We start from the raw sequence: 25,842 nt of genomic DNA, 5'->3' as shown, positions 1-25,842 counted from the left end.
TATATTCTACCTTCCTTTTGACTTCTACACTGCTGAGCCCAGCTTCCCATTTATGTCTCCCTTTAAAATTCTGTTCATGATCTCTCTCTCCCTTAAATGACAACTTCCTACAGCACTCCATACAATACATTGGCTCCTTCTGGAGAAGAGCTCATGCATTACCTATCCTGGCAAGGAGTATTCAAAGTCATCTCTCAGATGCTCACAACCTAGACTTAATTGTGAGAATAGAAATTTACTGAGGGCTCACATATTTTGTTCTGCTTTCAGTAAATCTCTGATGCTGAAAGAAGAGCATATGTATTTGTAAATATAAAAGTAACTACTGAACAATTTGTTAATATGTAATTTTATAGGTGAGGAGCAGTTCCTTTTAGGCTCTTACAGAGAATCTGTGGACATTTGGAAAAGATCTCTTTGTGAACTCAAGACAAATGGTAAGGGATAATATCTTTGAGGGTAGAGGGGGTGAGTTGTATAATCATTTTACATTTGTGACTCTGTTTGCCCTTCAGAAAGAGGGGGTGAGATGCATAAATGGTGCATATTTGAAAATAAGATGGTCAGTTCTGGGCCCCTCAGTACAAGAAAGACATTGAGGTGCTGGAGCATGTCCAGAGAAGGGCAACAAGGTTGGAGAAGGGTCTGGTTGCTCTCTGAGAAAATTCTGTGCATTTCTGTTTTAATATCAGAGCTTTCTTGTACTTGGTACGGGAAAGCTCTAGATAAATTCATGAGCAAGAAAGAGACAAAGAAAAACAGATGGATAAAAATCAATTCCTTTAGTAGCTGTAAAATTAAAATAATTAGTGTTTGGAGAGTAACAAAATAAAACTTGTGTGAGGAGTTTTTATAGGAGTTGATTTGAAACAGGTATACCAGAGTCTTTTTCCAGGCATCATGAGAAAAAATTCTGCTGGTTATTAGAATAAAGAATATTTCATTGAGGAAAAAAATTCAGAATATTGGAGGCTTGGTGGGTGTCTAAGCAACTCCACTGTGGTTCAGGCATTCTTTCTTTGAAGGCTGGATTTCCTTAAGCTCTCCTGACTTTGTCTGTGTCTTAACAGTTATGCAGAGTATTGTTTTGAAAACTGCCATATCTCTAGAAATTAAAATGTGGATGAGCATTGACTTGCAAGTGACTTAGAGGCTGTATAGAAGGATCATATCCTAAAGTAGCTGCTCCTGATTTCTACTCCTCAAAGTGTATTTTTATGTAGATGGGTTTCTAGAGAGGAAAGAACTAGTACTTTCATTGCTGCATCTATTTTTGTGTTTATTGTTTCTCTTCCACTTGGACTTCTGCCTTTTTTTAAATCTTTTAATGCAGGAGGAAAAAGAGCATGTTTTCTTCAGCGTAGATACTATCTTGCAATATTGTTTTGTCACCTGTATCAATATAACATGTGTGAAGCTCAGGGACTCTGTGATCATCTGGTAAGAGAGATTCTAAGGCGATCACAGCTCTCCACAGGTCAGATGGAAGAATTTTCTGGTATGTTTACATTGCCTAAAAGTGTGATAAGGTATGTTGACACTGTTTGAAGAACCTAGTGGCTAATTTCTTTGCCCTCACATGCACACCTGACAGCTTTTGATGCTTTATACTGTTTTCAGTGACTTTTTCTGATCCTCAGATGATATTTCAGCTGCACTTGTTGGAATATGTGTTTAGACAGCTCTCATTGTCTACTAGTCACCTGCTAAATATTTTTAGACTCAAATCCTCTCAAAGAAAGACTTTGAATAAGAAAAATAAGGGGGAAATTATGTTATTTGATTTTGTATTTATTTAACTTTTTTATGATACAACGTGAAAAACTGAAAAACAACAGATTTTAGTTTGGTCACCAGTCCTCATTTGACAATGGGATGTTTTTGCAGATGCTTGTAATTTTTTTTTTTTAGCAAAGTCTGAATCTAAATGAAATCTGAATTTCCAAGTTTGAAGAAGTGTTTTTTTTTCACTCAATGCAGGTCTACATTTAGATGTTAAAGGTCCATCTCCAGTCATTAAAAACCTTGTATAAAAGTCTTCTAATATTAGTATAATGTGTAATTAGCGTAAAAGATTAAGCTCTGTAAGTTCTGAAAGCTTGTCAAGGAATTATGTAAGTTTGCTTGTTTTAAAAAAATGTTTTATAACCTGTGATTAAATAATTTTAGCATTCAAATTTAAAATAATTTTTATTGTAATGTTTTAATTTGGGTTTTTTTTAGATATCAAGTATTTTCAGCATGAGCTATGGAAGGTAACCAGCATTCATACTGACACTGCCATGGCTGTGATTCGATCCATGGCACGATTCATGGCTGCTTATTTCACAAAGCAGCTGCTCTATATCTTTCCTCCTCACAACGTTGACATCCTTCATCCAGTTCACATCAAACAAGGTATTTCCTTTACGAGCAGTTCTAGTTGCCTAAATCTTACAATTTTTTCACATTTATTGATGATGTCTGTTATGATGCGACTTGATGATCAAGTTAGCTTTTCAGTGGAGTAGGAGACAGAAAAAACCATAAGGAGGTCACAAAAAATGTGTAGCTGATACAATTTTTGTTCCAACAGATAAGATCATTTAGGTTGGAAAATACCTGTAAGATCATTGTATCCAACCATTAACATTGCCAAGCCCACCACTAAACCATGTCCCTAAACACCACAGCTACACATCTTTTAAATACCTACAGGAATGGAGATTCAACCCGCCTTCCTGGGCAGCCTGGTCCAATGCCTGACAACCCTTGTAGAGAAGCAGTTTTTCCTGATACCCAGTCTAAACCTCCCCTGAAATAACTTGAAGCCGTTTCCTTTTCTATCACTTGGCACTTGGGAGAAAAGATGGATCCCATCCTGGCTACAGCCTGCCTGCTGTCAAGAAGTTGTAGAGTAATAAAGTCTCCCCTGAGCCTCCTCTTCTCCAGGCTAAACATCCCCAGCTCCCTCAGTTGCTTCTTACAGGACTTGTGCTCCAGACCCTTCCCCAGCCTTGTTGCCCTTCTCTGGACATGCTCCAGCACCTCAATGACTTTCTTGTACTGAGGGGCCCAAAACTGACCCCAGCATTCAAGCTGACCTCACCAGTGCTGAGTACAGAGGGACAATCACTACCTAAGTCCACGCTATTCCTGATACAAGCCAGGATGCCCTTGGCCACCTGGACACACAGTGGCTCATGTTCAGCTGCTGTCAAGCAACATGCCCAGGTCCTTTTCCACTGGACAGCTTTCCAGGCACTCTTCCCCCAGCATGTAGTGTAGGCAGTGGTTGTTGTGACCCAAGTGCAGGACCTGACACATGGCCTTGTTAAATACCATACAGTTGTCCTCAGCTTGTCAATCCGGAACCCTCTGCAGAGACTTCCTGCACCCTAGAAGGAAGGTCATAGAAGGAGGTCAGGTTGGTCAAGCAGGACCTGCTTTTTTTGAATTCCTGATGGCTGAGCCTGATCCTGGTTGTCCTGTATGTGTCTCATGATGGCACTCAAGATGATCCATGACTTTCCCCTGGACCACAATCAGGCTGACAGATCTGTAGTTCTCCAGACCCTTCTTCCAGCTGTATCTGTCAATGGGTGTCCCTTTTGCCAACCTCTGGTCAGCTGGAGCCTCCCTGGTGAGCCACGACCGTGGGTAATGATGGAAGCTGGCTCAGTGAGTACTTCCTCCAGCTCCCTCTGTAGCCTTGGGTGGATCCAATCCACCCCAATGGAACTGTGTGTGTCTAAGTGGTGTATCAGGTTGCTGACCATTTTCCCTTGGACTGGGGTCTTCACACTGTTCCCCATTCCTGTCTTCCAGCTCAGAGGGCTTCTTACCCAGAAAACTGGTCTTACTATTAAAGACCAAGGAAGGGAAGGCATTAAGTACCTCAGCCTTTTTATCATCCTTTGTCACAATTTTGCCTAAAGATCTAGCTCAGACTGACTTTGATCCTCCCAAAAGTGGTTGAATTGAATCTGAGATCTGATGTGACCCCCAACTAAAAACCCAGAGGAAAGCATTTTTTTTTCCTTTGTTCAGAAATTTTTATTTTCAGAGCTACTTTTTCAAATGTTTGTGAGAATAAAGATTTATTTGGAAGCATTTTAAGTATTCTACCAGTAAGATGATACAATGTCACAAGTGTTTTTACAATATTAACTTATTTTGATTGATTAGGTTTTATGTAATGTAATTGAATGCATTGAGTATTTTTAATATTTCTATACTACAGCATGCACTGGTATCTACTTATTTCTTCATGGTCTTTGAATGCTTTATTTGGACAGCTTTCAAAATAAAACCTACAGAATGAAACCTTGATTTTAATACTTGACTAGGCAAAGATCAGTGTACATGGTGAGACAGTCGGGGTAAAATTACATTGCACAAGCTGGATTAGTGTGAATATCTCCTAAGTAATGCCACTGTCTGAGCAAAACAGAAGCTGTGAGAGAAGCAAATAACTCCCTAGAATTCATGTTGATCAGCACCTCTCCAGGAGAACCAGGAAGAAAAACCCTGAAAAACAAATCTAAATCTAAACAAAAAAGGAAATTTGTCTGAAGTTTGTCTCTATATACTCTCCTAAAATCAAAGAATCACAGAATATTATGTACTGTTCTTTCTCAAAAATGCATTTTAACATTCTGTCTTTTGCAGTAAGCACAGTGTGTACAAACAAATATGGGTTCACTAGGAAAACTCCAGGAATTTCCATTTATCTCCTGTGTATCCTCTGGTATACCCTACAGATATGAAGAATATTTGCAAATGGTCCATCAGTGTGATTAGGTCTTTAAAGTAAAAAAAACCCACAAGTTTTGTACTTGCTTTCATATCCCACATTATTAAGCAGGAAAATAGCCTATTCTGAACACACTCTTGTACCATTGCGTGAGCTGCATCTGCTGCTGCAGATGCACTTCCATAGTGTACCTCTAATAAAAGTAAATTAATAATAAAAGCAGTTGTACACTGAAACTAATCCACAAGCCATGTGAGCAAATGAATTCTAGATTATTCATCTGATAGCATGAGGATTTATGTAAATTTTAATATGTGCTTTTCATGTCTCAGATTTACCTCCTCGTGTCATTCCACTGCAACACTGTTTGGTTACCAGAGCTGTCAGGGACCAGAAGCTTTCATCTGTGTGGACAGCTGAATATGCTCTTGATTTGTTCTTGATTGGTGGACTCATTCCAGAGGCTGTGTGGTTAGCACACACACTTGGGGACTGGAAGGTGTCTGTGTCAATTGGTCTGGCCTACCAGCTGTATTGTCAGGACTCTGATGACCTCTCAAGGTAAACTTGCAATTGGAATCAGTATACTATATTCTATTATATAGTTACTTCAGTGAAATTTATTGTGACAAGCCATGTGTATTGCCTCAGAAGTTCATATTCCCAGACTCTTATTAGGTGTAGAACTTAAGGTGTTATGATAAGTTATTTTGGCATAGATATTAATTTAAGAGGCCTTAATTGGATTATATATGAATATTACTTTGTTATTCATGAGCAGTTTCTTGTTATACTTTCAGAATGAAAAAACCAGAGTGTCACCTGCCATTAAGCTTATTACCACTGCAGACTTTTCAGGAAAAGTTACAGTCTTTGTTAGGAAAACCAGTAACTTCTCATACATCAGGACATATTAAATACAAGAAGTTCACAGGTACTTAAAATGAAAAATAATTGTGGTTATTTTTCATGTTGTTTGACTACATATACAGTATTATACACTGTCTGAGAAAGAAACAACTGCTTTGTCTTCTCCAGTGTGTGTATTACTTTTTTATATATTCAAGCACTTTAATTTCATGAGGGTAGGTGTTTTGGCTTTGATCATTCCAGAAATGAAATATATTATCATTCTTGTCTTCTCATTTGTATTGTCCAAACCTGTGTTTGACCGTATTTGATATTAACTTATTTGGAAGAAAACCAAATCTTTGTTACAATAAACAAACAAAAAATTTATGTGTTAACAATATGGGAAGTATCATCACACTTGAAATTAGCTATAAGAAGATGTTTAGTTTTGCTTTTTCGTTTCTGATAAAGTGAATCCCCAGGTCCAGCAGTTAACAAGGCTAAGAGCGTATTCCCAGTATGCACATACACAGCACCTATATACGACTGGCCACACATGAACACCTACAGACCTGCTCACCACTCACACAGTCAGCACCAACAATCCTATCACCTTTCCCTCTCCTGTTGGTCAGGATTAAGGCTGGCATATAGATACCTGCTTGTACAGTGTGTATCACTCCAGGAGCTGGGCCAGTGGCAAGACCATTAGCTGAGTAGATGGCCAGCTGACCCAGTTGCTGAGTATCACAGGTTGCTCATGTCTGTGTATGTAAGCCCTCAAAGCCCCATCCCCTCTCTTCTTTCTGGTACAGACCCACTCACAAGCACCCTCTTTCCCCACACGCATACACTGTCCATGCACGCCCACAGCAGCTGGCCTGGAGCATGCAGTCCTGTCAGTATACCGGAGACAGCAGAGAGTTGATCTGGGCTCCTCAGCCTGTCCAGGTGCCTGACCTTTAGAAACTCACACATACCAATGTACACACTGTATTTCTGGCATATGGTCATGGCTCCCTTGGTCTCCCCTTGTCTTGCCCTTAAGAGACATGAAGATGCACAAGCAGTCTCTTACTTGTTTCTCTGGCTCTTGGCCAGGTCTTCACTGGTCCCTGCAGATACTGTGAGCTCCTAACTTAATACTTAACTGCTGAAATTCACACTGTTAGCTAGATCAACCTGTCCTTATTTATATTTTACAGAAAGTTTACTGGCACAATCTCTATATTTTATTCTCTTTTTGTCTGAAAACATTTCACATTCTTGTCAGCAGGGGAATGTACTTACTGATAAAAGAGTTGCTTTAATCATTATTAATAATGTACCTGTTTATGCCTTTTTGGTAAAAATTATTTGCCAGAATGTTATGCCAAGCAAATGCCTGGCTGAAAAGTTTAGTTCTCTACCTAGAAAGGCAATAGGTGTCATGTTAATGGGGCAAAACTTAAAATTAATAATTGAATACTAGTTTTTAATGAATGAGATCTTCTCTTAAAGCAAGTAGATGAGGACTGTTTTTGTAATATATGAATGCAAATTCAGACAACGTAACCTCATGATGTCAGAATGAAGATCCATGTATTGATTCAGTTAATTTATCAGTTTCTGGGCTTAATATTTTATAGATCCCATTGAAGAGGAAGATGCAGATGTTCTTTTTAGTTCAATACAGGAGCTACTGAAAGCAGCTGTTATGGCAGATGCTGATATTCTCTCAGAGACATTTCAGCTTTTGATGGATTCTGCCAAGGATCTTTGCAGAAAGTTTTATGGTTTGGTGCCGGTTGGGCTCTGTCTTCCAGCACCACCATTGTACTGTCCTCAACCAGCTTCTCTCAGTGAAGTAAGTGTGTTTCTTTTGTGTTTGTTGAATGGTATTTATGAATCTTTATGAGCTTTATTCTGGTTCTTTTGAGCTTATTTTTCTGTTTTCTTACATGTCTGCTCATTTACCTAAGTAGTACAGCAGTGATGAGAAAATATGTGTGCCTCTGTGTCTTTTCCATTAATGATCTGTGCTATAAAGAAGACAGAATTAGGACCAGTAACAACATTTAGTTATATGTCCTTTCTAATTTTGGGCTTTGTTTGTCTTTGCATTTTCAGGAAGACAGCGATGACATACTTTTAAAAACAGAGAAAGAAGTCCGTCAGAAAGTGTCAGGAGTTCTTCAGCGAATTATCTTGCTCTTCCGGGCTGCTCATTGTTCTTGCTCTGCAGCACAGTGGTATATTACACAACTGAAGTGGGCAAGAAAAGTTATGCAGAAAGTAAATATTTAACTTTATATTTTTAACTTGATTATCAGTTGTAAATATTACTGATAAGTTTGCAGCTGCAGAAGCATTCAGTCTCGCCTTGGCTTTGATGTTGTGTTTTTTGCATGTCATCTTCTAGCATTACACTTCATGTTCATTTTTGTAGGAAACCAGAACTTAAAGATATAGGGTATCTAAATCATAAAGTGTTTCCTTTTGGATGTCTTTCTATACTTACTTGGTAACATACGAATTCATTTATTTTCCATTGAAAGAAAAAAACAGATTTTAATTGGGAGTTACAGCTGTTAGCTGGAAATATGCTCCAAATCACTTAGGGTTAAATATTATCAGAGAAGGTAATGCTTACTTCAGGTAAAGGGATCATATTAGTGCACAGAACTTGTAAGATTGCATTTTACTTATTTTTTCTGCAGCCCCCCTGCACCAGCATTAATGCACTGATTAAGATCAGGAACTGATCTGACTGTAATGTATTTACTTCTGTTTGCATGGTCACATGCCTAATATTGGCATGAGGAGGTGGTCAGATGTACCAACTGAAACTGGAGGCAAAGCTAGTCAGCCTTGGTGACAGCAACCTGGACTGTGTTGAATCAGTCTGGTTTCTTGATCTTAATTCTTATACTTGGTGTTACTCTTGTATTTCCTGGTAATGAGTACCATTCAAACAAAAGCATTCTTTGTGCCATAGTTCATATTAAACATACTCCTTTAAATGAATTTTCAGAATAGTGATTTGAAGAAAATTGAAAGCAAGCTTCAGGTAGTTTTACTGATGGCAGTATTCTAATAACTGAGAGGCTATGCATTTAGTAGTGATACATGTAAAATGCTAACTGATTTTCATTTCCATTTTGATTGTTTATTTACCTGTTGTTATAGATTCGAATGAAAGGTTCTCTTCCTTTGCTGAGTCCATTCCCCGAGACTTTGCTTTGTTACTGCAATTTCCGCACAGCTCTCTATGGATCTACATCTTCTGGAGCCCATCAATTTGATGACATTACCTGTAAAATTTTAGGTCTGTATGCAGTAACATAAAATTATTTAGAGCTGGAAAAAAGAACACCAGTGATAATCCGCAGGTGGCATATAAGCTCTTATTAGATTGAAATAGTATAGCGCAATGTGTCAGGAACACATTTCATTTTCAGCTTTTATGTTAGTTACCAAAACTCTTATTCTAAAATGTGCTGTTCTGGATTGGGGGTGGAGAGTCGTGTTACAGACCTGATAGATGTGAAAGAACATGAACACTAAGTGGGACTAAGGAGCTGTAGCTCCAGAACAATACTGAAAAATCTCAGTCTGCTTCATTTAATTTATTTAAATAGAATCTCATCATATTGCATGTTTGTATTGTAGGTTGGTTCAGAGAGTTCTGTGCATTATGTTGGATGTTTCATGTTCGTGAAAAATTATCTGACAGCTGTAGGCGATACCAAACTGCAAGGGAAAATATTAACAATATCAAGGTAATTCTATTCTTAACATAGTAAAGATACATCTTAATTGTGTGAAGCTATGAGAAGAATTCTAAAGATCTGCTGTATATTTCTGTGAGAACTTGTATTTGCTTAAAAGAACAAAACGAGCACAGTGCTTGCAATGTGAATTACGTATCTGATGCTATGGAGCAGTGTGCTGTGCACGTGATCTCAGTCTCCCTGACACTATTTCTGTTAGGCTTTTGCTTGGTATTTGAGTCAGAAGAGCTTCCAGGAAAGCAATAGCTTCTGCACTGGTTGACCTAAGAATTTCTTTTCTGGTTTGTTTATTTTCTCCTATTAGCTCATGATATTTTGAGTATTTCCTGAAAAATTTATATTTAGTACAACAAAAATGGGGTTTATGGTGTGTTAAATATACATGGTTGTCAGAAAGAGTAATGAAAAAAATTAAAATTTAATAATGTTTTCTTTACTTATACCTTCTCAACTGATGTCAGAAGTCCAGGAAGAAAAAGAAAGAAACTATTACAATATTTGTCATGTATTCTGTAATAAGTCCAAAAATTTTCTTTAGCAGAAAAACCAAGTTTCAGATAAACAGGATGGCACTATTTCCAATGGTGGATTATTCTGATTTTTCTGTACTTCTTGTGACAGTGGTAAATGAGATAGAAAATACTGTTCAAAATAAACCAATCCATCTTAAAAGCCTCTTGCAAGGCTTAATTATCTTGCTCACAAGAAAGAATTTGTGGTCACCTGGAGTCAAAGTAGGAATACTTACTTCACAGTTTAGGCAAATCCTCAGGTTTTACTTGTGGCTTTAAACATACTCTTCAGCTGTATGCTAATGGAATTATTTCCTAAGCTGGTTTAAAAAAGACCTTTTTTTTCTCTCTCTCTGTTTTTTTAATGTATGTTATGATCCGTTACAACATTGATCTGTTTCTTGTCCTCATACACTGCTCTGCTTGGCAGATAAATTAGAGATTTTTATTTTTTGAGAAGAATTACTATTTGCAATGTATGAATCATTTTGCTGAAATACACTGTTCATAGTAATAATGTTTCTGGTGATTTTTTTAGGATCCGAATAAGGACAGATATGATGCCTACACAGTTGAGCATTGTCTGAATGCAGTGGAGTGGGCTTGTCGAATGCTTCCTTTCTGCAGATTCATGAATGTTCAAGAATTAGTTCAGGATGTAATTTTGAGTCTGCTTGGAGAATTGCCACCAGTAGAAAAGGTAAAAGACCTTAAAACTAGAATTAAAGAATAGAGATTATAACAAATATTTCTCCTCCTTGGAAAACCTGCTAGTTAGATTTCTCATTGTGTAAGTTCTGTGTTAAAAGACCCCTACTTGTATGATAGCAACTGGAAAAGATGTTTTTTTTTGTGTAGGTGGCAGAGATTTTTGTAAAAGCATTTCCTAATCCTGAAGATATAAGAGTTCCACTAAGAGATAAATATCATGGACTTCAGCAGCGACTCAGACACAGTACTGTTAAAGGTAATGTTCATCATTCTTCAGGAAGTTTTAAACAAGCTTTGTTTTTTATTCTAGTTATCAGCTTGTGGCAGTACTTTCTGTCATACCCCGTACAAAACAATTATTGTCATTTTCATTTGGACAACTTTGAGTTTTGTGACAAATCCTGTGTTTCTTTCTGATACATGATTTCTATACCAGTCACTGGGTATCACGGCTTTCAAAATGTTGGTGTTTCTTCACTTTATCACAGTTTCTTGTTGAATTTATAAATGGCTCTAATTTATTATTTTAATTGAAATCTAATTCATGTCTCAGTTTAATTGAGAGACTAACTTAAAACTGAAAATTAAGACTGAAAACTTGGTTTTCTTTCTTTCAGTAGGTCCTGAAAGTGAAGAAATGATGTCTGCTGATATACATGCTGCTGAAGAAGTGAGGAAGAAGGCCTTGAGACGTGTAGTAAAGAACATAGGCCCTATAGAAATGAATATTTGGGAGCCAGTAGAAGAGGTGGCATCAAATGATGAGGAACACTGTTGTGACAGATTCTCTTTAGGCACTAGTCTAAGCACAAGCACACTTACTGATGTTGGGAATCCTCAGGTATATAATAATTCAGACATGGCAGACACACTTTCTGATGCTTTGTTTACTGAAGAAACAAGAGCTCAAACACCTTCATTCCCAAGGTATGAGAAAATTGCAGCAGATGGCTTTTGATTTACATTAAGGGGGGGGGGGGGATCTCTTCACCAGACAGGTTAATTGTCGCTACATGTTATTTATCAAATGAAGAATTACAGATTTCCAAAATCATAGAACTGCCAATATTATATCAGTTAGTTTGTGGCTAATAAATTATTGAAGTGTAAATTACTATCAGCTATGTCTACATTCCTATATGTTGCTGCCTAGTGTCTGTCTGTGGATTTTGAATTTGATTAATTTGCCACCTATACATTATACTAATGTAAATTTGGGGTTTTTGGGTATTTTTAATTTCAATGGAAGATAAGGAACTAATGTTGTGTGTAATTCTTCTTTAAATGGATTTGCGTATTAATGGTTCTTACCTCTATTGTCTTACAGGGCAAATGAACTCCAACAACAAAGGGAAGTAGGTGGCAAAAATACCACACACAAGATAAAAGCTCCTAACTGTAAAACGAAACATAAAGTGTGTAGGAGAGATAAGTCTAATCAACATAGTTTGCCTGTAGTAGGTGCATGGGAATTTGAACGTGATGATGATGAGTATGTTAGATTTTTAGAACTCTTTTTGAGTTATGTTCTTGAGAGAGACCTGGTAAAGTACAGTGACCTGGGAATTCCGTTTCTCACTAGCTTTTCTGAGCTGCTTCGAGAGCGTGAATTGAACTCTCTCTTTTTTGATGTTCATACAACACTAAAGCGTCGACAAAACAAAACTAGAAGTCAAAGTGTGTTTAGAGCAGGGTCTTGCTATACTGTCACCCTGGCACCTTGTGATCCTGAAAAAGTGTCTGCCTGTAATGAAAACAGAAATTTTTTTGAAAAACCAACAATTGTACAGTCTGTTAGACAGACCACAGAATCTTCTGTGTGTAACCTAACAAAAGGACTTAAAGAAGGCTTATTTGGTTTAAAACACAAGTCAATATACAGAGCTCAGACTGACAATCAAGGAGTCACTGTTGCACAAGCAAGCCAGACTTTTTCTAACCATACTTCCTCTACCCTGCAAACTCAGGCAATTCCTCAATACGTTTACAAAACTCTTGATGTAGTTGGTATTGTTCCAGCAGAAGAACTGCCTATAGATTTGATGGGCAAATTGAGCAATATTTCAAAATTGCTGGAGTGGATGTTCAGATGGTCCAATAAAAGACTGCCCTGTGGTGCCAATAAACAAGATTCCTTAGAAGAGACTCGCCCAATGATACATTTGAAAACATCATCGGCGGCTGTCCTTACGTCTTTTTGGTTGTTAGAACAGTTATACGGAGACAGATCTCAAACAAAAAGCATAAAATGTAAGGTAAGAAAAAGGATGAGACAAGGTTTAGTGAAATGTGTGAGTGAGTTGTGCCAGTGGGGAAAAATCAGTTACATGTTTTTTCTCATAGTTCTGTTCTCAGTAAAACATGGAATATTGATTAATAGCCTTTCTTTCAAGAATTGCTGAGAAAAGTTCTAGAAATACAGAAATTCTAGAAAATTCTCAAGAAGTACTTCAGTTGGAGATGATAGTTCTCTTTGGAAGTTCAAAATACAGGCCATTTATCCAGACATGGCATTTTTTGCACAAATTCGTGTGAGTTTGACCACTGTGTCTAGTTTTAGACATCGTCTTTGAAAAAACATACTACTGGACTAGAATATGGCAAAACAAGGCAAAGAATAATGAAATAGTTCCTCTCGCAAGAGTTTAAGTTTGTTTGTGTTTGAGATCAGTGCAGATGCAGTCTGACTGGAGTATTTTAACTGGTTAAAGACCAGTGAAAAATGACGAGAACTGTTAAAGAGATTTGGAGTATATGTGTGGATATGAAGGAAAATATTGACCAGAGGAATCTGGTACATAGTGCTTTAGTTTATACTTTAGAGACAACTGGATCAATTAGTTTCTTTAATTAACAGTACATAGAGTCAGAGAATACATGAAAGGCTTTGAGGGAAGAGGGTTGTAGGACTCATATTGAGAAGGCTTTTCTCCAGTTTCAAAATGGTGGTTTTTTTCCTACTTTTAGTTTGTATTTTCTGTTTTTTTGATAAGTATTTTATTTAGAACTTACAGATTTTTTGCATGCATCTAACCACAAGGTTATGTATTTTCTTTTGCCTTTCATACTGTTTTCAGGGGTAATTTGAGAGTTCTATATTGTCTGGATAAGGCCAAATCTTACTGTATTTATTTGTCTTGATTATATTGTCGTATAGTGTTTTTGACAATTCACACTCAGTTGACACTAAGAAATCCTTCTTATGTTTCCTTTGGATAATTCAGAGGACCATTGCATCACTTAATGCGAAAAGGGGAGAAACTCATGTTTCACAGGCAGCTGTAAATCCAGGATTTCTTGGCTCTATAATAAAGAAAAGGATATGAATTAAGTATAATCATTCTATATTAAAGTATTGTGGTTTTTTTTTAAAGTACCTGGTATTTTTTTTAACTAGTGAATTTCAATTATCATTATTTTTATTAATAGCATCCAGATGATCAGTATCTGAAAGAAATTGCATCTCTATCAGAAGCCCAGTCTAGAACACAAGAAGAAATTAGGATGGATGAAGGTTCTTCCACAGTGGCCAGTTCTCCTCTTGATGTCCAGATTGTACAAGTCTATGATAATATTTGTGAAAGTGATTTGGGGTAATTTTTTTTTTTAGTCTAAGAACTCTAGTTGGTCATAATTCCTCTACTCTGCTGCATGAAGAGATCTACTGTTGTTATGTATTATATACATGTTTAATTTTGTGTGACAAGTCAAACTTTGGGCATATTGGTTACAGCTGTATGAAGCAAATTAAATATTCTTCATCAGCACATATACATAATGTAGCTGTTGCATATTAAATGAATTGTACATGGTTGTTTATAGACTTAGTGATGTGGATATAGAATCTAGATTTCCAATATAATGGGTGTCATGGTTTTCTCAAAGAATTCAGATAACTTCCTCTCTCTTCAGCATAATTTTCTTTGATTTGAGATGTGTGGTTCACTCTAGCTATGTTCATATGTGTGCATGTCAGAAAAAGATGGAAAAAGCAGTAAATATTTTATTTGATAATATCTTGCACTGTCTTGAAGATAAAGAATCCTTAACCTGGATTCCTCTGTGGCAATTCATCTTATATTGCAATAAAGAAAAAAATTGACCTCTAGTACTAGAATATATATGGAGAGTGAGTTATATACATCTCTAGTATTCTCAAAATAATCTCTAGTATTTTGAGACATGATTGTATGTCTTGTCTGACCATTTTCTATTTTTTTCAATAAACGAAGTTCCTGTGAGGGAGATAAATGTAGCCTTAACCAGATGATTTTGAAGACAAAACACAGTGTGTGTGGCAACAGCCTGTCTGAAAGAGTGTACTATTAATGGCACTAAAATACCGCAGCTGTGCAAAAAACAATTCAGCTTGGTTTAAGTTGTAGTCAGAGAGAAAACCTAAGAGAATACTGATTATATCACAACAGTGTTTATTTTACAGTTAGGCACTAGCCTGCAGTCTGAAAGGAACAGCATACTTGTAGTGAGCCAGACACTTATGTTGTTATGTTTTCTAATCCCTATTAACAGAATGTCTGCGAAGTCAAAATATTTTTATAAGAAGAAAATTAATAATGGAAATAATTCTGTGCCTCATGTAACTGAAGACCTGAATGTAGTGGGACCATTTGTTCAGCAGGAGTTGGATGTAACATCAGAAAAAAGTTTGTTTTAATGATATATCCTTTTACTATGATCTGACATATAAAGCAGTAGGAGTTCTGCATGAATATGATTTTATGTCCCTCTGTTTATTTAATCAAAAAAATGCAAATGTCTTCCAGTTTGCATTATAACTAAATTATATAAAATTGTTTTATCAAGACTTTCCAATTGCTTTTTCACTATGTCACTTTTTTTCCTGTAGCAATAGAAAAATGTATGTTAATGTGTTCTATTCTCTCTTATACTTTCATTCTGGAAATATTCACACAACTGTGCAAAACTCTTTGCAAATTTTAAGAGCTGTGTATGCATAAATTGTCATATTCATACCCTTTACATAAGCTGGGGATTTTTTTACCTCTCTCTTCGGGTGCATGCATCAACACTAGTAAGAGTGCAAATTTTGAATTTGCAGAAGTAACTCTGAACACTTCACTCCACACTAGTGAAAAGTGGATTAATATGACCTGCTGTCAGAAATCACGTAACAGTACTATAGTTTGTGTAGTTTTCTAATTTAGAGTAATTGTGTTTATATTGCAGAATTCTCTGAGAAGAAGCCATATGAAACTTCAGAGAGCTCCGATAGCTCTGTCAAGATCAGACCTGAAGAACATCAAAGAGAACAGGCAAGTTGCCATACAATCATCAGAGGTCATAGAAACGTTTGGGTTTGGAAAGGACCTTAAAGATCATCTCATTCCAAACCCCCTGCCATCAGCAGGAATACCTTCCACTAAACCAGATAATCCAGGGCCCCATCCAACCTGATAATGAACACTTTCATGGATGGGACATCCACAACTTCTCTGGGTAATCTGTTCCAGTGCCTCATCTCCTCACAGTAGAGAATTACTTCTTAAAATGTAATCTAAACCCACGCTTTTTCAGTCTGAAGTAAATCCCCCCCTCTCCTGTTACTATGTGCTCTTGTAAAAGGTCCGTCCCCAGTTTTCCTGTAGACTCCTTTAGGTACTAAAAGACTGCTCTGAGGTCTCCCTAGGGCTTTCTGTTCTTTATGCTGAACAACCCCAACTCTCTCAGCCTTTCCTTGTGGGAAAGATGCTCCAGGCCCCTGAGCACCCTTTGTTCTGGACTTGCTTTAGCAAGTGCTGGGGGAACACAGAGTTGAACACAGTGCTCCAGTGAGTCTTCCAAGAACAGAATAGAGGGGAGAATTGCTTTTGTCAGTATGCTAGCCATGCTGCTCTGGATGCAGCCCAGGATATGTTTGGCTTGGACAATCTCTCAGTATTCCTTATCTTGTCTTTGTTTCGACTGTCTGTAGGCTTCTTTTTTGTGCTTGACTTTGTCCAAGTACTCCTTGTTCATTCATGCAAGCCTCCTGGCATTTTTGCCTAACTTCCTCTTCATTGAGATGCATCCCTCCTGAGGCTGGAGGAGGTGATTCTTGAGTATTAACCAGCTTTCTTGTGCCCGTCTTCCTTCCAGGGTGCTATCCCATGGGACTCTACGAAGCAGATCCCTGAAGAAGCCAAAGTCTGCTCTCCTAAAGTGAAGGTCAGTGGGTTTTCTGTGTGCCCTTCTTGCTGCCCTGAGGAACTCAAACTTCACCATTTCATGGTTGCTGCAACTAAGGCTGCCCTTGAGCTTCACATTCCCCATTAGTTCCTCCTTGTTGGTCAGAATGAGGTCCACCATAGTACCTCTCCTCGCTGGCTGTTCTGTCATGTGTGGAAAGAAGTTATCACCAGTGCCTTCCAGAAGCTCCAGGATTGCCTGTGCTATGCTGTGTTGCCCCTCCAACAGATATTGGGATGGTTGAAATTCCCTATGGGGATCAGGGCTTGCAAACATGAAGTTGTTCCTATCTGCATCTAAAGGACCTCATGTGCTTCATCTTCCTAGCTGGGCAGCCTTTTATCAGAACCCACTGTAATGCCACCTGTCCCTGCTCTCCCTGTAAACCTGAGCCATAAATTCTTGGTCAAATCCTCATCTATCCCCAGGCAGAGCTCCATGCACTGCAGCTACTCACTGACATAGAGGGTGACACCCAGTCTTCTGCTCCCCTGCCTGTGCTTCATAAAGAAAGAGCCTGCATCCATCCATTCCAACACTCCAATCATCAGAACCATCACACCACATGTCTGCAATGCCAGTAACATCGTACCTGGCAGACGTACACATTTCCAACGTCTTTTTTTTTTTTTTCCCATGCTATACATGCTTGCATGGAGGCCCCCAATGAAGCTGAGTTACTGGCAGGAGTAGTTGTAATTCCTTTGTGCAGCTCTTCAGGTGCTCTGTTGACAAGCAGCTCCTCTCCAGGCATCTCTTTCTGACTGTGTCAAAAATTGCCCCTCCCCTGGCAACGTTAGTTTAAAGGCCTCATCCCCCTTGCCAAAACTATGAATGAAGGTGCTCTTCCCCTTCTCTGATTGATGAACTCCATCAGCCCTCAGCAGACCAGGTTCTCAAATCATGTCCCGTGGCTTAAGAAGCTATACCCCTGGCTGTGGCACGAGTCCTGTAACCATTTGTTGATTCACCAGTTTCAAACCCTTTCAAACCCCTTCCTTTTGACTGAGAGGATTGACTGTGCATTCCAGAGCCCTCACTTCTCAGCCTGCTCATAGATGAGTCACTTGCACGTGTGTGAAACAACAGCAGCAGGTAATAGTGGGCTGTACAGGGCTTGTTTGTCTCTCAGAGACATCCCTGACAGGAGCCCCAGGGAAGCAGCACCTTTCTAGAGGGTGTGTCAGGTCAGCAAATGGGTGCTTTGTTACCTCTAAGAAGAGAATTACCTCCAACTTCCAGCTATCAACTTTCCTTAGTTGTGCTGGTTCTAACACAGGGAGCAGGTCTGGCTGCCTTACTCAGCTCCAGCATTTCTCCTGATGTGACAGGAGAAAAGTAAGAGCATGGAAGCATTGAGTTGTTATGAATACTGTTTTCAAAGTAGTGAATTCATCAATATATTTGTGAACTTGAGGGCTAAAATGTTTAGGGTTGGTGAATCTTCTTCCTTACTTAATAATAAAATTAACAATTAAAAGGTAGTAAAGTGAGATCTGCTCTGAGCACTTTTGAAAATGTTTGTATGCTTTCACATATGTATATATAGTAGATGTATTATATATTCATAAAATTGAATTGATTTTTTAAAAATTAAATATATCAAGATCTTTATTTTACCTCTGTCTGAAAACTCAGTCTGGATTTATAAATAAGCCTACTTTTTTCATGCATCATTTTTGGTCACAGATATCTTTTCTTTGAAAGTGGCTAAGGGCAGAGCTGCTATGCTATGTATCGTGATCTTCAATTTTTTCAATACATTTTACTCTAGTGAGTCTATGACGTGCAAAATCCTACATTTGTTTCATTTTCTTGTTTTGTAGATAGTTTGCATATAATGGGGTTGTTTCCACATTTTCTTCTTTACCTAGGAGGTGTGAGATAGCAGAATATATATCCAGGGTCCTACATGAATATTAATTTGGAACTAAAATCTCATAATAATGAGATTGTTTTGAGAAAGAAAGATTCTCAGGCAAATTGTTATATTTCTTTGTTGCTGATCTGTAACCATCTTCTGAGAAGTATGTAATTTTGATTATTTTTGTCAGATTTTTGTAACTGGATAATTTATCTAAAATATATTTGCCATAGGCTAAAAAACTTGTGTTTTTTTGAAGCAGGAGGGATAGAAAAATATGAAAGTTTAGATCTTTTCATCTTTTTATATTCAACAGATTGCCGTTTCAGCTGTAGATAGTGCTCAAGAAGATCCAAACAAGAAAGAAACAAAGGAAGAAAAGGCTGAACAGAATATGTAAGTGACTTGTTGGTTTTTTAAACTTTTAAGTCTTTTAACTTTTCTTAAAAATCTAAAGTAGTTTTGTTAATGATTGTATCCAGTGATGTCTCAGGGGTTTCTGCTGTTGCTTATAGCAGCAAAGCCATAGTTTCAAACAGTTTCAGTCATCTCCTATTTCATGTACAGGCATTTCACATATATGAAGGGCTGGGTTGATGAGTCATTATTTTAGTAACGATCTAATAAAACAAGCACAGTTTGCGGGAAGGTGTATTTTATCTAGGAGAAAGAAAACAACTGGAAAAATGGAAAATCTTATCGTGATGGCATATACATAAATGTTCCTATGTATACATAATGTTTGTGAAAAACTTTAAAATTACTTTTCGAAAGACTTGAAATCCTCTACTTTTTAAAATTACAGATTTTTGTTTTAACTGAGTGTAAGATGCCCCTTGAGAATTTATTATGTCATTGTTTTTTCTCTTCTGGAGATGCAGATTATAGTGATACTAACAGTATTAGTCAAATTGGATTTTCTCTTCCGTTGTCTACCAGAATCAACCTTTTCTTTGCCTGCTGGCTTGAATAGCTGGAACTTTTCCAGTGCTTTTGTTTGAGTCAGTTTCTGATTGCTAGGGGAGACAAAACATGATTGTCAATATTTGCCAGCTCAGATTGCAGTGTATTGCTTTAATGGAAGCACTGCAGATCTATATAGCTTTGATCAGGTGGCTTTCAGGTACTTTATCTCATACTAATTAAATACTTTTTCAGGAGGTTACGTGTATATTTATACACATACATGTATAAAAAATGGAAACAGACAGCATAACAAATTATTGTAGCATTTGCAATACTATTTCTTCTCTCTTTACAGTATGACTAAGGTTGTTACTAGCACCCTTTTGCACTCATTTCCTTTAAAACAAGATGCAGAACTTCCTAGGTAAGATAAACCTATACTGTTTTGTCTAATAAAATTTTTTAAAAATAAAATATTTTTGATTTGCAGTTTAGACTGCAAAATATTTGCAGGTGGAATGTTTTGTACCTGCAAATTAAGTAGCTTTTTCTGGAACTTTTTTGTACTATAATTCTTGAGGATCATATGCTCTCATGTGTTGTCTGGAATATCACATGACACAAATGTTAATTCAGAGCTACCAGATTTCAAGAGACATGATAGTTTTGTTTTCTGGTTCTGGACAGAATTCCTTATATGATATTACTATAGAAGATACTTGATTATATAGAACACCTGAACAATAATATTTGAAACATATATACCTTTTAATTAAAATTAGTAAAATGCACCTATCCTATGGCAACTGATAGATTTACATAAATATATACAAAATAAAGAGAATGTTGGAATTGGGAAATGGAGTCAGGAGTCAGTCTCAGGCTTTCAGTTCTAGAACAGTCCTCTATGAGGCTTTTTTCAGTTCATAGGAAAATATGAATATGCATACTTTTGGGCTCAATTTTCATGTATCTCTAATCTCTTTTCCTTCTTGAGCTACTTATGCCAACTCTTTTCCAAAAAAAATTTACTTAAACTTTTGGCATTTCGGGTCATGCTTGCACATTCTAATTGCCTTCCAAAAGATTTCATATGCCTCTTCACACCTATTATTTATCTAGAGCTATTATTCATTATCACTTACATTATGGTCCTCTTTGTTCACATGCTTGGAGGCCATTCTGTACAATTGTAAAAAGTTCTCTAAGGGTTGTGTGTATCCATAGCAATGTCAGCATTTTTCTTAAACAGAGAAATGTCTTGGGTCAATTCGTGTTGGTGTAAGTAAAGTCCTTCACTTTCTTTATAGCTTAATGTAAATGCTAACCCTCTCTTCTTCATGTAAGGAATTAATGTACTTAATATTCTTTAGCTACTAAAAGATCTTGTTATCACTGTGGGAAAATGTAATGTATTGTACATGTTACTCCAATTTTAAATTATTTTCTTTAATCTGAAATCTTGTTAACTTTTAAGCCCAAATATCTAAAGGAACATTACTTTAAGTCAAAATGAATCCAATTTCTTCCTTATTTCAACCAAAACTGTCCTTCTTCATTTTCCGTCAGCTGTTTGACTTGATGACTAACCAGGCCTTTTTTCTGTCTTTTTTGTCAAATTGTTGTTTTCTACCTGTGTCTCTAGTGACAATAATATTTTAGATAAACTTGTGGCTACGAAATCAGGTAGAACTTACATCTTTACTACTATTTTTCGTTCAGTATTTTAAGAAGTATTAGGAAATATGTCCTACATGCTCTCTGGTCAAGAATCGTGCATTGTTAATTATTAAGTTGTTCAAACAAATTAATTATATTTTTAAAATACACAGGTAACTTTAACATTTTTCTGAATTTATTTAAGACAACCTTGTATAGATGTTATGGACTACGAATGTTTTTCATAGTTTGTTCTTTTCTTTCTTAAGTAGTGCAGACACTGTAAGTGATTCTCAGCCTTCTGAGACTGCTGTGTCGACTATGTCAAGTCTTGCTTCCTACACTTCTGTTTGTGCAAATAAGCAAGAAGTCAAGGCAGAAGTCCCTAGAGAAGAGAAACCAAGCACATCAGAAACTGTCAGGCAGATGCTGCAAGATGAAATGTTTAAATTAGTTCAGGTGAGAGCATCTAATTATTTTAACTAGTTTTCGTGGCACCAACTGTGTTGTTAAAAAAATAGAAATAGTTGCTGTTTTAAGGGCCTTCTGTGTGTGGTTGGTTCAGGGCTGGCTAAATGCCAATGCACCCACTAGGATATACTTACTTATTTCCTGCTGTGAGATAGGATTAGGAGGAAACCAGGCTCAAAACTTTAAAAGGGTATAAAGAAAACTTTATTAACAGTAACTCAAAGAAAGAATAATAAGAACCAGAATAAAACCTTTAGAACACTTCTCCTCCTCCTACAACCTTTTCTCTCTCACTCACAATGTACAGAAACAATTCAGTCAGTTTATCACATCTAGAATAGTCTTTCTTCCATGCATTTAGGGAGAGGAGTTGCCCTTGCCATGCCATAGACTTCTCCACAAGAAACAGTTCTCTTATGGCTTTTAATCTCCATGAATAGCAGCCGCTCGGAAATCTGCTATTGTGGAGTTCCTCCCATCTTTTGCAGCCTTCCCACCACTGTGTTTATGAGCCATGTCAACTTTTGGGGTACTGTTTTAAGGATGAGGTGTTCAACAGCAAAGGTTATCTTTATCTGTCTCTGAGATCATCATATCTGGGAGCAGAGGTCTTCTTCTCTCCCCTGGGGCAAAGGGTCTTCATCACTCTTCTCTCTCTCTGTTCAAACTTCTCCTGGGATCACAACTACTTCAACATCTGCTTGCTTTAGCATAGATGCCTGTGGTTATATTTACAACTTGAACACTTCATCCCCCCCATACTTTCAATGAGTTACAGAGAAAAAGAGTCTGATGTATCAATTATTTATCTTCTCTCTAGCCTTACAAGAAGATTTCATCCCAAACCTGAGGCATCTCCTCAACCCTCTCATCTGGGACTTGACTTTTTCTTACTGACCTTCATGTCTTATGTTCTTCTCTATGTGTCTTTACTCTGTCCTTTTCTCTCATCCGAGGGAGTATTGGAGGTTTGCAAGTCTTATCTGTGCCCTAAAAGAGTTAAGATCTCGCCCGGGGTCTGCAGATGCTCACGTGGTCCCTGCCAGGAGTGTCCAGAGCGCTCACAGTGATGGATTTTCAGGCCGCGCTGGGGCTGCGTCAGAATCTCTGGGGGCCCAGGCCAGAACGGCAGCAGTTGCTCTGGCTGCACGGCTGTTTCCCAGCCCCTGCTGCATTCAGTACCAGCCGTGGTGCCACTCTCTGCGTGGGCTACAGAGCTGCCTCTGGGGATTTTTTTGGCAACCACGCTGGGGGGAGGGCCGGGATCTCAGCAGCCAGGGTAGGACTCAGCGGCTGATGGCCTCCCTTCCCCATGCCTGGCAGCTGCTGGGCCCTGGCCCAGCCCTCCCCAAGTCCCCCTGGGCCAAGCAGGCCTGGCCCAGCCCCATGGCAGAGCCTGCCGAGACAGGGGGCCCAGCCAGCCTTGTTACCTGTTCCCAGGCCAGAAGGGAAAGAGAGAATTCCCGGGGTTTGTTCGTTTTTACATGTGTGTTCACAGAGGCAGATATAGTTTTTAATTGTCTCATTAATATGCTTGTTCTCAAAGCTAGCCAGCAGTTGGTTTTGCTAGGCACAAAGGAAGCTCTCAGCAGCTCCTCCCAGAAAAAATCACTTCCGTGGGTGGCTCCAGTTGAAAACCAGCACAGGTTGTTCTTTAAAGAGATTCTTAGTTCCATGTTAAACACTTTGAAACTTATTTTAGACCTAACTCTTGCTTTTAATTCAAGAAAATCAGTGATGTAATAATAGATCTTTGAGTGTGTTTTAGCTCACATAAGTCAATGTCCTTTAATAGTTTACATTTGGAAAAATTCTGATGCTGTAATAGCTTTTCAACTGTTCTAGGATTTAAGTGATGGCAGTATGTTGAGCCAATTTTATGCGACCTTACATTTATTGAAATTTCACAGAAAAATGAAGATACTCATCTTTCTTTAGCATAACCTGTCTGTGGCGGGTATTTATTGTATCTTACAAGGAAGTCCAATACAGTAAACAATTATACAAATTAATCATTATTGAATCATCCCGTTATTGGGATGTTGTTTCTTTTGTCACCTAATAGTGAACAGCTGTAAGATAGCCTAGACAGTTTTGCTAAGATTTCTGTTAAAGTTACTGGTATTGTTAATTTTGTTCATGTGTGTATTCAGCTCCAGCAGATCAACTTCATGAGTCTAATGCAAATAGTGCAGTCATCCTTCACCAGTGTGCCAAATGTGCAACAACTATTACAGCAGCATCAGTTGGTTCACATGGCAGGGAGCCAGCCTGCACACGCTGCTGAAAGCAATGTTTCTCCAAAAACACAAGTGCCCACTCAAGAAGAAAAAGGAAAGACTGGTCAAGGGAGCTCTGTTTTTCATCCAAGGAAGAGTGTAGAAGATGAAAGCAACAATGGTCGAAAAAAAGTAGGTATATCAAAGCATAGTTTATGAAGACTATTCAGTATATCTGGTATGATATCTATCCTGTTGAGTTAGGAAGTGTGTTAGTAGTGATTGGTGTAGAAAAAACTATTTTTGTGTATATTTAGTGCATGATTGATATGTAAGTACTGGTTTGTTTGCTTTTCTCGTTTAGAATCATCTGGATATGAGTGTCTCTTTGACATTATTTGAAAGCAACAGCAAGGAAACAGGATTAATGTCACCATCCCAAGATTTGCATTATTCAGTGCCTACTAAACCACTTCATCTTCTAGCTCCTTCCTCAGGCATCCAGAAAAAAGTGAAGCTTATCCCTGTTGAAAAAAAAATCAGTTACTCAAACGGATTTCCTTTGCTTAAGCTTGAATCAAGTTATAATATCCAACCAGCATTTTTACATCCAACAGAAATGTCATCAACATTTGCCAGGCCACCCTCAGTACCACGAGTAGCTTGGAATTCATCAGATTCCTTATGGAACCATCAGTCATCATATGCACCAAGAAAGAATAAGGTGAAGGAAGATTTCCACAGAAGTAGATACAACCCTGAGACTTCAAGACAAAAGCATAAGGAAGAGGAGAGATGGGCAGAAACAGTGCGTAAGGGTCCTCCCAAGCATCTGAATTCAGATCAGTGTGAAGGACACCCGGAAGATTTACCTCAGCCACAGTTCCCTGAAAATGTGAATGTGTTCAAAGCACGAACCACTCAGAACCTGGCTGCTATTCCACTGTTGCAACTTGACCCAGTACCTAGAGTACCTGTTATTCCACTGTTGCAACTTGACCCAGTACCTAGAGTTCCACCAGCTGTAAGGCAGCCAATCACTACTACTTTACTACCTGTTAAACCTGCAACAAAGGATGCTGACATCAGAGAAACACAGTGGGATGCAGGAATATCACTACTTCAGATTAATTTACCTCAGAAAAAGAAGGTACTGGATTTTAATGATATATTTTTCTAAGTTGTAGTGTTTTGTCAGTTTCATGGTTTCTTAGTCATCACAAATAATTTCATGTTTACAGACTCTGAATTTGAAATTTTTCAGCACAGGTACCAGGAGGGATCTAGAACTAAGGGTACCTGCTTATTGACATGTCAGTATGAGGCAGACTGCAAGCCTGAAAGTGTTTATCACTACATTAGATTGATTCTATAGTCCATAGTTCATCAGTGTTCAGCCCACTGCTAATGAGTGTAAAGAATTTACTTTCTAAAATACTGGACAATATTTGTACGGTAAAAAATTAATGTATTTTCCCATAGAGATTATAATAGAATTACTTACAGAAATAGAAAGTGGTGAAAAATACTTTTTTGCAGGGCAGAAATGGAATGGTAAAAAGCTTGGTAAGATGAATATGAAAATGAAAACAGATGCTGAATACCTGATGTTTTGAAAAATGTTATTTCTTATAGACTTACATGCTTGCATATCCCAGTTGAGAAGAATGGAAATGCTTTTCCTTGAAAGGTGCTTCTTCAGTCCTTGTCTACATTGGCTGGCTCCAAACTTCACTCTGATCTGCCTACATAAGAAATGCAAATATTAGTGAAATACTTTCTATGGAGAAAATTCATGTGCTCTGTGGAGAAAATTCATACCTTTTAATTTTCAGAAAATAGTTTACACATGCATATATTGGCAGGGGTTCTGGTCTGATGCTGTTTATATTCCATTTCCATATTCTTAACAAAATGTTACAGGAGTTTTGTT

The 25,842-nt window shown here is 37.7% G+C and overlaps 1 protein-coding gene across 1 annotated transcript in view; it reads left to right on the top strand.

Annotated features, from left to right (window-relative positions):
* Positions 1-25,842, top strand: part of CPLANE1 (ciliogenesis and planar polarity effector complex subunit 1) — a 57,945-nt gene that overhangs the window by 13,726 nt on the left and 18,377 nt on the right. The window contains exons 13-33 of the mRNA XM_068177054.1: positions 357-437; positions 1,334-1,498; positions 2,224-2,397; positions 5,068-5,296; positions 5,536-5,669; positions 7,216-7,433; positions 7,697-7,861; positions 8,756-8,894; positions 9,239-9,348; positions 10,411-10,572; positions 10,731-10,839; positions 11,201-11,510; positions 11,911-12,838; positions 14,013-14,176; positions 15,114-15,247; positions 15,792-15,877; positions 16,701-16,769; positions 18,971-19,050; positions 21,489-21,678; positions 23,844-24,101; positions 24,274-25,059. Coding sequence (XP_068033155.1) covers positions 357-437; positions 1,334-1,498; positions 2,224-2,397; positions 5,068-5,296; positions 5,536-5,669; positions 7,216-7,433; positions 7,697-7,861; positions 8,756-8,894; positions 9,239-9,348; positions 10,411-10,572; positions 10,731-10,839; positions 11,201-11,510; positions 11,911-12,838; positions 14,013-14,176; positions 15,114-15,247; positions 15,792-15,877; positions 16,701-16,769; positions 18,971-19,050; positions 21,489-21,678; positions 23,844-24,101; positions 24,274-25,059 — 4,691 coding nt within the window. The remainder of the gene's footprint in view (positions 1-356; positions 438-1,333; positions 1,499-2,223; positions 2,398-5,067; positions 5,297-5,535; positions 5,670-7,215; positions 7,434-7,696; positions 7,862-8,755; positions 8,895-9,238; positions 9,349-10,410; positions 10,573-10,730; positions 10,840-11,200; positions 11,511-11,910; positions 12,839-14,012; positions 14,177-15,113; positions 15,248-15,791; positions 15,878-16,700; positions 16,770-18,970; positions 19,051-21,488; positions 21,679-23,843; positions 24,102-24,273; positions 25,060-25,842) is intronic.

Source organism: Anomalospiza imberbis, chromosome Z (genome assembly GCF_031753505.1).
Source record: "Anomalospiza imberbis isolate Cuckoo-Finch-1a 21T00152 chromosome Z, ASM3175350v1, whole genome shotgun sequence".
NCBI classification, from domain to species: domain Eukaryota; kingdom Metazoa; phylum Chordata; class Aves; order Passeriformes; family Viduidae; genus Anomalospiza; species Anomalospiza imberbis.
The sequence above is the reverse complement of the archived record's forward strand: the minus strand, read 5'-3'. Positions and strand labels throughout refer to the sequence as shown.